At 40.0% G+C, this 17,801-nt stretch overlaps 1 protein-coding gene across 1 annotated transcript; it reads left to right on the top strand.

Annotated features, from left to right (window-relative positions):
* Positions 1-30: 30 nt before the first annotated feature.
* Positions 31-17,211, top strand: LOC139475617 (COP9 signalosome complex subunit 2). The gene is made up of 13 exons (XM_071258808.1): positions 31-126; positions 7,532-7,645; positions 9,174-9,254; positions 10,128-10,253; positions 10,668-10,835; positions 11,495-11,599; positions 12,229-12,298; positions 13,126-13,225; positions 13,474-13,605; positions 14,524-14,621; positions 15,700-15,782; positions 16,326-16,384; positions 16,989-17,211. Exons 1-13 carry the CDS (start codon positions 79-81, stop codon positions 17,134-17,136), a joined length of 1,332 nt encoding a protein of 443 aa, XP_071114909.1. The 5' UTR covers positions 31-78; the 3' UTR covers positions 17,137-17,211.
* The last annotated feature ends 590 nt before the right edge of the window (positions 17,212-17,801 follow it).

The following is a 17,801-nucleotide window of genomic DNA, read 5'->3' as shown; positions in this document are numbered from 1 at the left end:
GTTGTCTCTTATGATGTACAAGAAAGATTATGTTGTTCTTGTTATAAGTCGTTAAAAACATATCACCATCACTTCAAGATGTCGGACGATGATTTTATGTGCGATGACGACGAAGAGTATGATTTGGTAAGTACATTTTGACGGTTTTGTGACATAAACTGCCGTCAATGGTTTATTGTCATCCGTGTAAACAGCTCTGTTAAATAAAAATGCGTGATCCTGGGTGTGTCAGCACCACGTCGGCAGCAACTCGACTTCCCTCCTGATGAACGAGTTGGGTTGCGATAATTTCGTACACACAACAAACGAAACTAATAGTAAGAGCACTAAGACCGTTCTTCAGATAATTCCGCAGGCAAGACTGCAGGTTACCGGGCGTAGCTTCTTCCACTAATTGGCTGCAGGCTGTTGCTCTCACTTCACTGCTCCCCCGTGCCTCTCCGATCATTCGGGTTATTTGTGGGTAGGTTACCCCCTACTTAGTCCCAGGATCGCCTCTCCGATCATGCCGATCAAGCCTTTTTTAGCGATCAGTAGGATTAATTACCCTATTCCAATCAAACACCTCTTCACGATCCTTATGTATGGGCACCCATCACTTTTCATTAATCCCTTTATAAACCCTTTGCGTTAGTTTGCTCCTGGATCCTTGGAATAAGTTGTGAGTTAATGTATGCATTTGGTATCTCATGTCATGTCCGAGTTTTGAGCATCTTAGGTAAACAATTGCATGCTGATCATGAGGTAAACAAGTATGAATTATATGTCATAGCCCCTGTGATCATATGGTAAACTGGCTGATTAGATTACCTCGTTAGCCTAGTTGAACTTCAAGCTTGCAAAACTAGTTTGATCCTCCACTTGCGGCAAATTGAATACTAAAAAAGTGCACTACACCCATTCCACACATATTGAGAAGTAAATTCACCGAGTGTTACATCCTTACATTCTAGAGTCAGCACACCCTTTCAAGAGAGACACCTCTCCTTGTCAACATTCTGGGCCTCTTATGCATTTATTTATAACAATGTTGACTTTTGGCAGTGTTTAATACCTGCAGTGGTATATTGCTGTGTAAGACAACCACCAATGAGCGCACAAGTCTTATACACAATATTCTAGCAAAGCGCCACTGTATGTGGCAGAGTTAAATGAGGCACTTCAAGCTTGAATTTCATCAGTCTCATTAAGATCAGATACTCAAGATACTTTACCTCGGAGCACCTTTAGAATACAGTACCACAACTTCTCGTGAGGACGATCTCTGCCGTAGGTCACATGTCTCAAGACAAGCAACCAGTTTTTGTGAGAATCCGTCGGACGCGAACCCGCGACTTTCGGATTGTTAGCCTGACAGCTAACCGACTGAACTATGTCCACACTGTTAAACATGTTAAACTAAGTGCAAATTTATCTAGTCATGCCTATGACGTTACGGAACTGAACAAAAAGGGTCGAATGGGTGACGGACACTTACGAAGGTAATGGGTAGGTGACTTTAGTCTACGGACACTTACGAATGATCCCGATGCCATTTTGCACTCTCGTCCCATTCCGTAATCTACAAGATACCGAGTGGTGAGGAATGAGCCGATATGCAGCGAACTGAAAACAGCTCCAGGAGTAAGACGTCGAACTCGCGAGTACGCATGGATGAGATGATATTTAATAATTCGTGATTTTTGTGACAGAAATGTGTGGTAGGAAACACTGTAAGGATGATGTGGATAAAAGTAAGGAACGATGGAGGAATAAGCATGACTAGTGATGACACAACGGTGAGTTCGCTTTTGAATCAGTACTGATAAAATGTAGCTGGTGAAAGTGGCTTGTGTGAATTTTCCAGGACAGTTTCCAGTAGCCAAAATATTCGAAACTAAACCATTTCATCCTTTTTACTCGACATTTTTGTGTGAAGAATATTAGGAGCCGCTATATTATCTATAATAGCCACTAAACGAGTACCTAACCCTAATGATCGTAAATGGATGATTGATCGTAAAGGGGATCCAAGACATGCAAGAGCTAAGAATAGATTTCAGGTAATCTAATAGCCACTAAACGGGTTCCTAACCCTAGTGATCGTAAAGGGGTGATTTGGCGACATTTGGATGTCCCTAATAAACTGCATTCTTGTATATAATAATGAAAATTAATGAACCGAAAAAATAATATATGTATATTAGTTCCCATTTATAACCATTTTATCCTCTTCAATTACGAGAAAAGCAAAATAAAAAATATATAAAAAATAAAAGTGCTTTCGTAAACTAGCGCTTGCTCTAAAATGCGCCGCCGCTGGCTATAATTAGTAAACACATACTCAAAACTCTCAACACCGCAGGGCGTATTCAATGACATTGCGTGTAGTGACTTTGTCTTGAAATATTAAGACAAAAGAGAAATTGTGACAAGTTAGTGTGAATGATGTATAGATCTAATTAAGTTACTTCAGAGATGACATCTTTGAACTGAACATGATGTTGAAAGAATTAATTTTCACAACTTTTTTTATTTGTTGAAAGTTGGAACTGGCAAAAATTAGGGAGGGGACTGGTAATTTTTAGAGCTGCTTCAATGTAGAACTGGCAGTTTCAAAAGCCAGCAGGAACACTGATGGGATCATCATTTTAGGTAACCGCTTGTTGGTTGTTTTCACATTAAGTTGTTTTATGTACTAATTTCTGGATTAACATATCGTTTCAATTTGAGAATTGACACCTAACTTTACGTTGATCTCTTTACTTCTGCATTTTCGCATGATGTCTTATCACGCTACTCCGAAAAATCATTCGGGCGGGAGACCACATGGTCAGTCTCGACCTACAAGACGTGTATCTACACATACCCATCCATCGGGAGCACCGCCATTTCCTCCAGTTCATTTTACTTCAGTAACTATTAAAAGGAGCAAGCCCTGCTGGCTACATACAAATATGTTGTTAAGTCTACGCCTGGTATTACCAAGCCTGTCACAAAGTTTCTGCATGTGCAAGATATTGTCTTGAGGCTTGAGGCTTATATTGATGATTGTATTCAAGCCCACGCAGATCCAGACACCCTCATGCAACACCTCAGTCCACTCAGTGACATCTCCATCAGCTAGGCTAGTTAATCAACGTTGTGAAGTCTGAGACGACTCCAACTCAATGTTTCTAGTTAATCAGGGCTCTCTTCGACACATGATGAGGATGTTTGTTGCCACGAACAAGTGGTCGAAGATACAAGATTTAGTGCTGTTGGCACTCAGACACCCCCTACCTCTACGCAAATGACAACATTTGCTAGGTCTTGTAAGCACAAGCACACACTCAGAGGGGTCAACTCAAGCTTCTTATCCAGTGCTTCTTGAATTTGCGGCAGTCATTCTGGCTGTGTCCCACTGCATCTTAACTCATGATCCAGTCGGGCGATCTAACCAATGTCTGGTACATCAACAAAATGGGCTCCCCCAAGTCAACCTCCCTCTTGTCACTGACATTCGACTTCTTTCAGTTGATTGACTCGCTGAACATTCAGGTCAGTGCAAGATTCCGAAATATACGTCATAGCCGACTCCCTATCCTGACCAGACTAACTGTCAGCGACGGAAGGGCGTCTCCCAGATCCTCAGGCATGGGACCACGATGCTCTTGCCATCTAGTGAGATAACCTCAACGCCTACCCTTTCCCCCTACCAGCCTTCTACTTGAGGTTCTTCAAAAGGCAGCATCCACCTACCAACTTCGACTGCTTTTGGTCACGCCCTACTTGCCAGCTCGATGATGGTTGACAGTGCTGGTAAACATTGCAGAAACAAAGTCTCACCACCTTCCGCTCAGGGACGATCTTCTCCACCAGCCTTACACCCACCTACTTCATTCATCGCCCGAATCCTTACATCTTTGCGTATGGCTCATCTCCAGAAGTCGATTGTCGCCAAAGGGTATTCAAAGAGAGTAGCCAAGACCATCACTGAGGCTCACCGTACCTCCACCACGGCCTTATAAGACCATAAATGGAAGGCATTCAAGGCATTCTGTCAAGCTCGTAGCATCACCAAGCTGATTTGCAACATGAGTATGTGGGACCTTAAGGGCTCTACTTTGGCTATGTATCTCTCTGTGATCTCAGCTCCATCATTGCCTACGATCTTCATGGTTGCTGAGCTACAGTCCCTCATTCCGTCAAACAGGTTGGCTGACCTGCCATCTCATTTCCGTCCGCCCGCTTGGGATCTTAATGTTATCTTCTGCCCTCTGTGGAGTATGAACCACTTGCTGAAAAGGACTTAAAGGGGCACTGATCTAACGCAATTCCCCGGGACTGGTTGTTGCCTTTGTTATTGTTTTTTCCCAGTGAGTACCCGGATGTATAGCAGAAATCTAGACTAGTTCGCGACCTCTGCTGCGCCTTTCGTAAGCGCATTAGTCACGTTTATGGATACCGGTTGTAATAAGGGCGTATGGTCACATTGATCAACAAAATGAAATACAGTTTTCGAGATAATAAGGAAATGTAGGTATCTTTGGGGGTAGCATCGGTAATGGTGACGAAGTTTTGATAAGTAATTTTGCGATTTTCGTTTACACTATTTTTACTTGCAACACGAAGTAAATATTTCACCTAAGAATTGCTTTTTTATAGTGTGTATATTTTTTTACTGTCCAAATGTGTAACATATTTATTAAACGTCTAAATATTTTACAAAGTGACTGAAAAACATTTCGTTGAAAAGTACATGTCTATGTTGTTTGGCTTCTAATCCTACATAATAATCTGTTGTGATGTTTGTAGGCCCTTTTGTTCGTCTTAATCAATCTGGACAGATTTCTTAGTCAAAATGGCTGAAATATTTACACATTTTATAAATTGCCTGAGAGAATCAAATTTTACAAATTGACGGTAATATATACACACTTACAAAGGAAAAGACCGGAGAAAACAACGAAGAATTTCCCAACCAAGACATAGAGAAATAAGAACGAATCGGTTCAAATGAAGGAAAACAAAATGCAAATACCATAATTACAACCAACCAAATTTATGTGTATAAATTTTAGGCAGCTTCCTTGTTCGAGGAATGTATCCGTGAATATCCACACAAAGTAACAATATCCCATTCGTCTGTAGCTGTACAAAGAAACTTATTCGATGTCACGCGTCTCTGTAACAATCAAATATTTTAAAAAATATATATCGTTTCGGGATATTATAACCCGTGTTCGTTTCTCAACTGATCACTTGGATTGTTTCAGGTGTTTCACATAGGTGTCAAGTCTTCAAGGGTCGGCTGAGAAAGCCCACGTGACAACTATTTTCATAACGTCCACGGTTCCATTGAGTGACAGATAACAATGATCAATCAATCAACGTATTATCAGTTATCCCTTTGAACAAAGTATGTTGTTTTAACATCGGCACTTCACGCCATGATATGAGTGTATTCCCTTTGTTTTAGTAAACCTAGACATGTAAACACTCACTTTTGGCATATCCACTGTGCAAGATAACAGTGATTAATCAATCAACGTATTTTCTGTTAATCCTTTGATGACCAGGAACGATCCGTTGATTTACAAAAAAAGTAAATGAACTGATCATTCATCTCTTGCTTGGCTGCCACGTGCATATTACATAACACACATTTCACCTCACTTCAAACCTGGATTTAAATTGAATAATTACCACAGACACAATAAATGCCAAATGGGAACCTTTGTCAGGTAATCTAAGTGGTGCTACCACTAACTGTACCTGTAATAAATTCATTAACTGAGCATCAAGGGAATGACGACAAATACACAAGTGTAGGGTTAGACGAGAAAACGTGGATGACAACAAGGGAGTAGTAATCGTATTATCGACGCAATCCAAAACCCGAAAATTCTTTCACTGCATGGATACTTTTTTTAGTATTAAACTATAACCATCTGGGGTATTTCCAAATTACGACATCCGATGAGCTCCGCTGTTCTTTTTGTCTCTTTGTTTAGGCCGAAGAAATTAATTAACATGCGCCATTTGTCGAAATCTTTATAGATCACAGTTAACCAATCAGTGTTTATGCAAAAATGCGTAAAACAAATATTGCCTCCAGCCTTCAAGTTCATTTAGCTGTCCTTGCAGACGGTAGCCCAGTCTCTGGTCACGCTCAGTTGCGTTGCGTATCATCCGGGTACTCACGGGGAAAAAAACAATAACAAAGGCAGCAACCAGTCCGGGGAATTGCGTTAGATCAGTGCCCCTTTAAGAGTTGATCACCTTTCAGACGGTATTTTGCCTGGCATTTGCAACTGCTGCTAGAATGAGTGAGACCCATTCTCTTGAAGTTAACCGCGTCCAGTTTGAGAGAATTCACAATGGGAAGGTGTATCTGGGACTTGGCTGGGATTTCATTGCAAAGAATCAGTTTCCGGGACAGTCAGACCGGTTGTTGACCATACTGTCGTTGGCATCCATGCCGAACCCAGATGACCATGAAGATATCTCCTTATGCCCTGTTAGAGCTCTCCACATCTACCTCGCTGCAAGGTGTGGCCGTTTCGGGGGTGTCCCGATCCTTCACCCGCTCACTTCTGCCTTGTGCAAGTAATGTCTTAGTATTGGTTTAAAACATAAGCCTCTTCTGGATGTTGTTGATTGTTCCTCTTCTCATCATAGCATCCTTCAATCTTGCGAGCAGGATTGATAGCTTTGACAAAGCGTTCAGAGAGATGCCAAGCTTGCTTACCCTGTTGTCCGTAAGAGATAGTGGTGTAGTCCGTCTTGTAGAACTGATTGCCTGGAGACCCCCTCCGGATTGGTTATAAGTCATAACCTGAATAGATCCCTAAAGATATGCTGTTAATCGTGTAATGATGTACTACATGAAACCACGTGTCAAGGCCTTGCTGTGTATAATTATTTTGCATTTCATAACGGTTCAAATGGTTTCTTTATATTCCAGTGAATTTAACATGCAACCTTCGTATCTGTAGCCCAGTGAGTGTACCACTAGGCTACAGAGGCGCTGATAAATCACAATGCTTTTAAGAATGTCATTTCAAGTATCCGTACGACAGCAACAGCATTTTACACCGGTTTCCTAAGGTTCATGGAAAGTATGTTTGAAACATGAAAATGTTGATGTGTTGTTATAAGTTTCTTTTCTCAGTTTATAAGTTAGATAAAACACTTACCTTCAGGTTTTAATGAGATTGAAACCGTGAATTGAAGGGTCAGAACAGAGGGGCAAGTGCCTCTATGATGAGGGTTTTAAATCTCATGAAAACCCTCCTACATATTTTATCCTTCACTTAAAGCCCAAACTACCAAATACATGGTCATGTATACAGAGAAAGACAACTACATGTTTCTAGTGTGACAATAAAGAATTCCTGAGTTTATGAAACATTTTAAGAAATACACAGATTTGTTTAGATAGTTTCATTACTGCTACCATGTAGCAGTACATATATCAGGTTTTATTTTTTATCTGCTCTGTGAAAATGAGTTGTTGCGACCATCAACTTGTCAGGAACACTATTATCATGTCAGACATATTCTGCAGGAATACTCGGAAGAGAGTAACTCGGAGCCTGATGTGGACCTAGAGAATCAATACTACAACTCAAAAGCCCTCAAGGAAGATGATCCTAAAGCAGCCCTTGAAAGTTTCCAGAAGGTGAGTCACTACCACTGTCAGCAGCATAGACTGATGTAGAGCAGTATCTAAGAGCTCAAGGGGGCGGTGGGGTAGCCTAGTGGTTAAAGCGTTCGCTAGTCACTCTGAAGACCCAGGTTCGATTCCCCACATGGGTGCAATGTGTGAAGCCCATTCCTGGTGAACTCTGTCGCGATATTGCTGGAATATTGCTAAAAGCAGCGTAAAACCATTCTCACTCAGAGCTCCAGAAAAGGTGCATATCTGCAAACAAACTCCATAGCCCAATTAATTTTGAAGAATATGCTTGAAACATTTTGGATACCTAAAACTAAAAGTATAACAACACAGGGCATAATCACTGTATGTAGCCTTTTCTGCTTGTATTTGTGAGCATTATTTCCATATTAGATTACTATCCAGCACTATAGTCATTGTCAGGTAAAGGTTATCTGAGAGCAGTGTTGTCGGGTATCAATTACACATTAATAGTATTATATGAACTATACTTTGCCCTACCCTCTTGTGTAGTGTATTAAACTGTACTTCACAGCTTTAGAAATTGGCACTAGTCCTATAGTCCATGTCGAACTGCCCAATAATTAAGGTATCATAAAAACTAGTACTAGTAGAACATGTAGAAATTTGCCATTGTTTGCGGTTTTCATGGTTTTGGCATATGCTTTCATTATAAAGAATAGTGGTCTTAAAATATTAGTTTCTACTGCTGCATTATTACACAACACATGGGGGTAGAGCAAACTTTATGAATTTTTTAAGATGCTGAATTTAGGAATATCAAATCTGTGATGAGCAGCGGAGTAAATTGAAAATCCTCGAGTTTACTGATAAGCTGTTCCACTTAATTATCTGCCTCCTAACCGAAAGAGACATTAAGTATGTTTTAAACATAATAAAACACCACTAAAACGTGACGTTTATAGTTAAATAAGTCACATTTTATTGTACATTCAGTGTATGGTTATCCATATTCCCATACAGCAATAAGTACTGTTTTAGTTTAAGTTGTTATATTAATTTGTTTCAGTTTAGTCACGAAAAACATTCCAAAAGTGCATTGTGGGGCAATGCTTACACAATGTAAACATTGCTGATGTTCTGTGTTGTTGGTTATTGTGAGTTGAGGTGTGTTTTGCATGAAAGTTGCAAGTCTGTTTCCACCACTTAGGGTGCACACAACTTGTCAATGGATCAGTGTCCCCTCAACAATCATTCTCAGTTTCCTGTTGAGTATACAACCCAAGCTGCCTGTGTAGTGCTAGAAGCTTAACAGACACATTGCCATCTCATCCTACCGGGTACCCATTCACTGCTGGGTGAATAGAGGCACATTTTTAACAAAGTCACTTGGCCAAGGAGAAGCCATCCAGGGACTCGACCTTGCCTAACTTCACCTGATTGGTGATCTGTGCACTATGCAGAGAACCATGTGCCACCAGTAGTGCTGGAATGATACTCAAGAATCATGAAGCATAGGTTGATACAAATATTCCAATACCTACTACACCTGCTTTGATCTCTGTTACAGGTGCTGGAGTTGGAAGGAAAGGAGAAAGGGGAATGGGGATTTAAAGCCTTGAAGCAGATGATTAAAATCAACTTCAAACTGGTAATGACACTATTTCCTAAGTTACTCCAATCAGATCTAAGTTCTCGCTGCCTCTAAACAAAGGTCTGAGGACATCCCATTACGGGTCACGTCAGAACGACCTTTCACGAACTTTGACCGACTACTGAAACGACTAACAAGAAGTCAATATTAGCCAATTTGAAAGCAGCTTTCTTGAGCTTTACGGCACTCATTTCAACATAGCGACTTCCATTTCAGACTACGTTTGAAATATATGTTGACACAGTTCTCGATTAAAATTTTGAAAACTGAACAAATGAACATTCTGGAGGGTGTAAAATATGGTTGCGATTGTATGGTAGTGCTTCCCATGAACTGTGCAACGCCTTTTCTGTTCAAATGTTTATGCCACGGAAGCGAGAGAGACGATAATTTTGGTGGAATCAGTCATATGGGCCGTAACTATCTTTTGGTATACTCCGTTTTAACATTTTCGAGGTTGAATGATTAGAAAACACATTCCGACTGTCACTTTCATGATTTGGTACGCAACGCTTTGATTGGTTGTATGAACATGATGAAAGGTTGTTCTGACGTGACCCATAATGGGATGTCCTCAGATCTTTGTTTAGTGATAACGAGAACTAAGATCTGATTTTAATGAGATTGAAGTTACTCACACCCATTTTGTGCTATGCAACGGCACCAACAAGATTTGTTCATATTAGATCTGTTCACACATTCTACATTCAGTAAAAATCATTTGTCAAATGAAACGTTACAGTTTTGTTTTTTTCTTGTTTCTAATTTATGAAACTACATGTGACTTTTTAATCATGTTTATCAGAAACTATAAAGAACATCCACTTTCATTTTTGAGATGTTGTATGATTCATCTTCTGGATGTTGCAGGGCAACTATGATGAAATGATGAAACGATACAAACAACTGTTGGCCTACATCAAGTCCGCAGTGACCCGGAACTACTCCGAGAAGTCCATCAACTCCATCCTGGACTATATCTCAACATCTAAGCAGGTTGGAATATAATATAGCACTGAGCCTGAAGGGCACATGTGCAATATTGTTTATGTGATGATGTATGTTATTTATGCAAAGCCTGTGAGAAATGTTCGTTGTACAAGTCATCTGGTCAGACATGTTTAAAGACCCCCCAAAAAGGTTTAATGCACAATTTGATTCATAATACAAACCTGTGGATTCAGAAATTGATGAGGATGTTACCAATCTCAACGAAATGGAAGGAGGCAAACTTTTTGAATTTCAGCTGCTTATGATCTAGCTCATTTTGAAGGGACGTTCATAGAGTTTGAGGATGGATCAAAAGTAGTCTTCTCTTAAGCACACTTAAATTCCGAAGGGCACCCCTAAGCATCTTTGTGCTCTGTGACACACTTAGAATCTAATACATTTGTATCCCTGATGCCCCAGATGGAGTTGCTGCAGGATTTCTATGAGACAACGCTAGAAGCCCTTAAGGAGGCCAAGAATGAGAGGCTGTGGTTCAAGACAAACACTAAACTTGGTAAGCTGTACTTTGACCGGGGCGACTACACTAAGCTACAAAAGATCCTCAAGCAGCTTCATCAGTCTTGCCAAGTGAGTAGCATCATGATCATCATTAGATATTAGTGGTAGGGTGATACATCGATGCATCGGTGGTTCGCAGTTCTATACTTCTCGATACAAGTATTGATCACAGTCGCACACTAAGAACTAAATATTGATTCTTACCTCCAATGTTTCCTTCTATGACTGTTACACTAAACAATTTGTTGTAAAAACGTATTTTCATCCAATGTGGCATACTTGACACTGCCAACTGTAAATCATCAGTGTGCCAGGTATTTGGCCATCCTGTCTATGAAAAAATGGCTTAGGGAACACAGATAAAAGCACATGCAAGTATCATTATACGTATAGGATCGTGAGCAAGATATCATGATGCGTATCAGATCGCACGGTTGGTGTATCGTCCCAGCCATATTAGATATGGTTTTGAATGTGATTCAAGCCACTAAACAGTGGTCATTTTGACAGCAATTTGGAAGGTTTTGAGGAACTTCAATCATTCAAGTTATCTGTAGTATTCAGTCCTTCCACTGAAAAAATATGAAAAGTTAAAAATGATGAACGATAAGCCGACTGAATCACTACAAGAAACCTTTATTAGAAATGGATCACGTATGAAAGTATTGACTGTGTGACAATATCTTGTTGACCGATGAAGGAACACTATGTGACTTTTTTTTCATTAGACGGATGAAGGGGAAGATGATCTCAAGAAAGGGACACAACTCCTGGAGATTTATGCCCTGGAGATTCAGATGTATACAGCACAGAAGAACAACAAGAAGCTGAAGGTGGGAATTTAGTCCCGGAACCTATAAACCGTTGTGTGCTGAACTGATAAGGTATCGCAGATCAACACGTTCAGCTGTAATATGGCCACCTCTGCTAACGTGCCTCTAGTCCAGTTATATCATGGTCGTCAAGATATGGCTGAAATATTGCTGATGTGACGTAAAGCATACTCTCACTCACTCACTATATCATCGCAGCCTGTAAATAATTGAGTCTGGGCCAGACGGACAAGTGGTTAATATTATGAACATCATTCCACACCAAAGAAGTATGATGACAAAATCTACCAAGCTCGACCACTCTATGATCTTTCGTCAGCTGATATGACAAGAGACCCGTGAAGATCCGCGGTAGAATAGGTCTTCAGCAACCAATGCTTGCTTTAAAAGGTGACTAGGCTTGTCATAAGAGGCGACTAACGGGATCAGGTAGTCAGACTCGCCGACTTGGTTGATGCATGTCATCGATCCCAATTGCGTGGATCGATGCTCACGATATCAATCACTGGATGGTCTGGTCCAGACTCGATTACTTACAGATATAGCTGGAATAATGCTGAGTGTTCCATAACACATCAAACCAACGGCCAACGTCATGCATTTGTTACTGAGAGGTGCTTTTGTTTCAGGCTTTGTACGAGCAGTCGCTGCACATCAAGTCCGCCATTCCCCATCCCCTCATCATGGGTGTTATCAGAGGTGAGACCTTTCTTTACACAATTATTTAGTAACAGCCATTCACTTGCTGAAATTGCCTTCAGCTGAACTTGTTCTTCAAAGTGCAGTCACCCCATACATTTTGTCCTTGAATCCTTCTACTTACCTTTTGTGCTCCGTAGATCCATACTGAATAGACCGTCTCTGATGTCTAGAGGATTTAGCACATGCCTTGAGGGTAGAAGGTCCATACCCTGGACGCATCATACCAAAAAAATGCATTAAGGGATGAAACAAAGACTAGTTTACTTGGAGCCAGTATAATGTGTGTGAGGGGGTATCCATGTTGAACTGTGGCATGATATCTCAGTGGACTAGCACTAGTCCAGACTAGTACAATCAGCCACATACATGTGCATGCACATCACTGTTGGATATTGAATCCATATGACCATGTGCACCACAGATCCATCTTGAATTTTTAAAACAATGTGTCTCCCTAGATCCATCTTGAATCCTTATCATCACGTGAGCCGTACATTCATCTTGAGTCCTTGTAATCATGTTTTTATTTTTACATCATGATCTTGAGTCATTGTAAATAAAGTATTATTCCTCCTGTTCATATCTTAACATAAGAACTGCTGCCAGTAGTGTTCAGATCCGACTCTATTTATGCCAGAGTTTCTACAGTGTTAGAAATTGGCACTAGCCCTAAACTCCTTGCCAAACTGCCTAATAGTTAAGGTATCATAAGGACTAGTAGAAATTTGCCAGTTTTGAGCATTCAGCTATATGTTATCATTAAAAGAACTAGTGGACTAAAACAGTTAGTTTCTATCTCTGCAATATGATCCTGTTGATTCCAGAGTGTGGGGGCAAGATGCACTTGAGAGAAGGGGAGTATGAAAAAGCACATACCGACTTTTTCGAAGCTTTCAAAAACTATGACGAGTCTGGAAGTCCAAGGTAACAATATCCTTTCAACATGTTATCACTTCTATCTCATTATTTCAAAAGTAAACTGTTCTTGTTTTCCCAACCATCATTCTGGTCAGCTACAGGGTATTCTTACCCCACAGACTGGGTAGGAATGTGTAATTTATCATGTTGATGGTGGACTCACTGTTGCAGTTTTTAATAACACTCATCTAGTTTTCTATTCATGTTTAACAAGTCTGCAGGATTTACTTTGTAAGTGATTTTTTTCGTTTCAGGAGAACGACTTGCTTGAAGTATCTGGTGCTAGCAAACATGTTGATGAAGTCCGGAATCAATCCATTTGACTCCCAGGAAACCAAACCCTACAAGAATGATCCAGAAATCTTAGCTATGACAAATCTAGTTAGGTGAGACTACTTGGATTGTTGCTGTATGTGGTATAACAGCCCGAGATATGTTTAAATGGAATTTGTTTTTGCTGGCTCTTTATACCCAGCCTATATTTAAAAGGGAAGGAATGGTTTGTTTCTAATATAACTGATGGTACCGACATGGCATCAGAAGAACGTACAGACAATCTCTTACCCATAATACGAGTAGACCACTTACATAAAGGGCACAACTCCACAGAACAGTGTTTGTTTGTTTGTTGTTTAACGCTGCACTCAGCAATATTCTAGCTATACAACAGCGGTCTGTAAATAATCAAGTCTGAACCAGACAATCGAGTGATTGACATCATGAGCATCGATCCATGTAATTGGGATATGATGACATGCATCAACCAAGTCACCGAGCCTGACCACCCGATCTCGTTAGTTGCCTCTTACAACAAGTTTAGTCGCTTTTTGTGGCAAGCATGGGTTGCTGAAGACCAATTCTACCCAGCCACACAACAGTGGGGCATGCTTGAAGCATGTGATGCTGTTTTCAGATCAGTGGTTGCATTCAGTTGGGGACTCTGGGCATGACTATAGAGGTCCCCAACAACCTGAGATTGTCGTAGGGTGGGGGTGGGTGAGGTAGTGAGGGATTTGATCTTACGACTATCATATTTTTCAATTCGAACTCTTTGAGTTGCTTGATTTATTGTCATTGTATGGGACATGCTCATCATGCCAATCACTGAATTATATGTCCCAACTCGATTATTTACAGACAGCCATAATGTAGCTGGGATATTGCCGAGTGTGGCATTAAATAACTAACATTCTTAGCTCCCCAGGGAGTATTCAATCTTTGTCAAATAAAATCCCTCTTGTTTATCGTCAGCTGAAAGATCAGTGAAATACTTCTGTTCATTATTTGTGTTTTCATTTTTTCAGCGCTTACCAAAATAATGACATCAATGAATTTGAAAAAATATTGAAAACAAACAGAAAAAATATAATGGAAGATCCTTTCATCAGAGAACACATTGAAGGTTTGTACTGTTGTATTTTGATAAAAGGTTTAATATTGTCATTTATTATTATCACATTATCATAATATGAGTTGGTATGAAACCAGTATACTGTGCCAAGCTAGCACCTATATGTGGAGTACACTATACAGACATACAAGTAACAGGATCACTAGGAGAAGGCCATCAACTAGTGCATGCATTAGGCTTAAAAAAAGAAAAAGAATTACCGTGTTCGACGTAATAAGCGCCCCGCTCTAATAAGCGCCCATGGCAATATTTACTAATACATTGGCTAGTGAACAATCCCAATTGGCACCCCTTCCGATTGATCAATGTACTTATTTATTTGTGTATAATATGTGTGTTATATGCCTCCTTAATTATTGGAAATTAAATTCTGGAAAACTATATCTTTCGTATATAAATATTTCAGGCCGTCAGCTAAAACCACAAAATTTATGATCTTTCAACTCTGTTGTTTTTCACCAAAATAATATTCAAATAAGAGCTCCCTATTTCTAATTTTGAGAGCACCCTGGGCGATTATTATGTTGAATTCGATAGTTCTCAGGGAATGACTTTAGAAAATGCAGTAAACTACGGTCATAACGAACTCAAAGGGACTGTTGATTTTAATTCGTTATAACCGTAGTTATAAGCATATGTACAACATATTTACACAAAATGGACGGGACCAAGAAACTGTGTTATATCGGTAAGTTTGTTATAAGCCTGTTCGTTATAAACATAGTTTACTGTATAGTGTGGGCGGGCAGTGGTTCTTTTTGGTTTTTTTGCTTGTTCAAACTAGTATCTAACCAAATAAACAGTGGTGTACCATCAACCTTGGAAAGGGACTCCTTATATGAACATGCATACAAACTGCTATTGCCGCCATTAACTTAACACGAGATGCGCAGTAAAGGGAAGTAACTGTGTGCTATTTTGGATCGCATTGTGTTCAAGTATTAGGATTTTTATATATTTTTGAAAAAGGAAATAAAAACAAAACATGTGGCAGACTATATGATGATAAGCGGGTGGTGCCTGAGAACCAGAATTTATTTGTTATGGCCTCATGTCATTTTGTTTTCAGATCTTCTACGGAATATCAGAACACAGGTTTTAATCAAGCTTATCAAACCGTACACCCGAATTCACATACCATTTGTATCGAAGGTGAGAATTAGGTTTTACAAGTATTTGTTTAGGAAGTAACATGAAAATGTGTATATACAAGATAACTGTCTAGTTATCAGTTGCAGTAGGGGCAAATCAGAGCTAGTTGTGACATAATGGATGTCTGAAATGATATGATATTAATATGGTTCTAATGATTTGATCTGACATTACAGAAGCATACAGTCATGTGTTTGTATGAATGGTTATTGGAAGGACACAATAGCTGCCAACTGTATTCAGCACATGGCTTGGTGACCACCTCAGTGGATTAAGTCCCAGCTGTGATAAAGCTACGGAATTGTAATGAAGAGAATTTATTGATGTCAACTTCCTTATTATGAGGAACACAACATTTCGGAGTATGTGCTTACTCCTTCATCAGGTGAATGAATTGTGAATAGAATATCAGTGAGTTAGTGCTGACAAAATGGCTGCTGGTTTTTCCTGCTTGTAACATGTAGACTGCAATGGTATTTATGTGCACCTCTCCATTCATTAACCCAAGTCGCTCACTCACTCTCTCGCTCACTGTCTTTGCAGGAACTGAATATAGATGCTACAGAGGTGGAGAACCTCCTTGTCTCCTGCATCCTAGACAGGTGGGTTGTATAACTGTCTCACTCAGACAGGCAGGTCGATTGTCCAGCAAGTCATTTTTATCAAATCACAACATCAAAGTCTAAAGTCTAGTTTCATACTCATCAAAGCTTTCACGTCGGTACTTGTAATAGTCTGCCTCTGTTGTAAACGATCGAGTCCTTCAGTTTTCACCCGCATTCAAAAATTGTATTGAATTTTGTAACTGTTTTGAGATATCATTATTTATTATTACATACACACATCTTGTGTGGAAAACCTTTTATATTGTAGTTGTCAAAACATTAACTGTATCATGGTAATATTTAACAGTCATAGATAGTTCCAGTGATCAGCTCAAATAGTTCCAAAATTCAATACAATTTTGAGAACGTGTGCGAAAACTGGAGGACTTGATCGTTTATGACCGAGACTGACAATTACAGCACATACAGAAAAAGCAAGGTTATATTGTATTAGAAAGTAGGAGGCAACGGAAGTCTTTGAAACATCTTCATATAACCTTTCACGTGGAACAGGTCACAAACAGTTGAGATAGAAGTTGCACTTGGTTTGAGAATTGAATGCCTTTGGCCACACTGTAGCCTGTGTTTTTTGTATTTTCAGCACCATCAAGGGACGTATCGACCAAGTGAACCAGGTTCTGGAGTTGTCCCAGGAGGCCAGTAGTCTGGCAGCACGCTACTCCGCGCTGGAGAAGTGGACCAGCCAGCTCCACAACCTGCACCAAGCCGTCATCAACAAGATCGCATGAAGCTCACAGTAACTCTGCTGCCTTGATACTTAGGAACTAAACAGACTAACATCAACGGAAGCCTGCCATGGTGTTGCCATTCCAGGAACAAACATTGATATCATCTGTGATGGACGTGATTTCATCTTGAGGAATCACTGACGACATTCTTAGTGACAATAATTCTAACTTGTGGAAATGAGGTTTTCAGGCACGATTTCATCCCTCAGCACAATGTATTACCCTATGGATGCATACGTGATGCATGTCACCGGGATAATGTATCTATACTGGCAGTGTGTTACGGACATGATGTGCACGGCTCAGCCCAGCAGCGCAGGAGATGCTCATTCTTACAGGGATGTATGGCGAAGAAACACAAAGGAGAATAATGGATCTTTGCTGTGTACAAAAATATGTTTCAAAATATAGGATAACACAAGGGAATAAAGTGATGTTTTCTATTTATAAAAATCTTGGTTACTGGATTAATTGTTGATTCACGATAATGACAATTTTTGCATTTAACACTGTTTGTGGACATTAATGTACTGGTACTTAATTAAGTGTTGTTATGTCCTGCTATCACACAGCTTTTAGATATTAAGTATCTGACTCCTGTTTGTAATAAGGGCAGTCATGTAGCCTAGTGGTTAAAGCGTTCGCTAGTCATGCCGAAGACCCGG

Source organism: Haliotis cracherodii, unplaced genomic scaffold (assembly GCF_022045235.1).
Source record: "Haliotis cracherodii isolate W230 unplaced genomic scaffold, xgHalCrac1.p SCAF_1, whole genome shotgun sequence".
Taxonomy (NCBI): Eukaryota; Metazoa; Mollusca; class Gastropoda; order Lepetellida; family Haliotidae; genus Haliotis; species Haliotis cracherodii.
Note: the sequence above shows the minus strand (reverse complement) of the source record. Positions and strands in the feature narration are given on the sequence as shown.

Excerpts from the sequence above, each read along its gene's own strand:
- LOC139475617 (XM_071258808.1), top strand. The coding sequence starts at position 79 with ATGTCGGACGATGATTTTATGTGCGATGACGACGAAGAGTATGATTTG. Across the intron at positions 12,299-13,125 it reads CATCATGGGTGTTATCAGAG|AGTGTGGGGGCAAGATGCAC; the intron begins GTGAGACCTTTC and ends TGTTGATTCCAG. Across the intron at positions 16,385-16,988 it reads GTCTCCTGCATCCTAGACAG|CACCATCAAGGGACGTATCG; the intron begins GTGGGTTGTATA and ends TTGTATTTTCAG.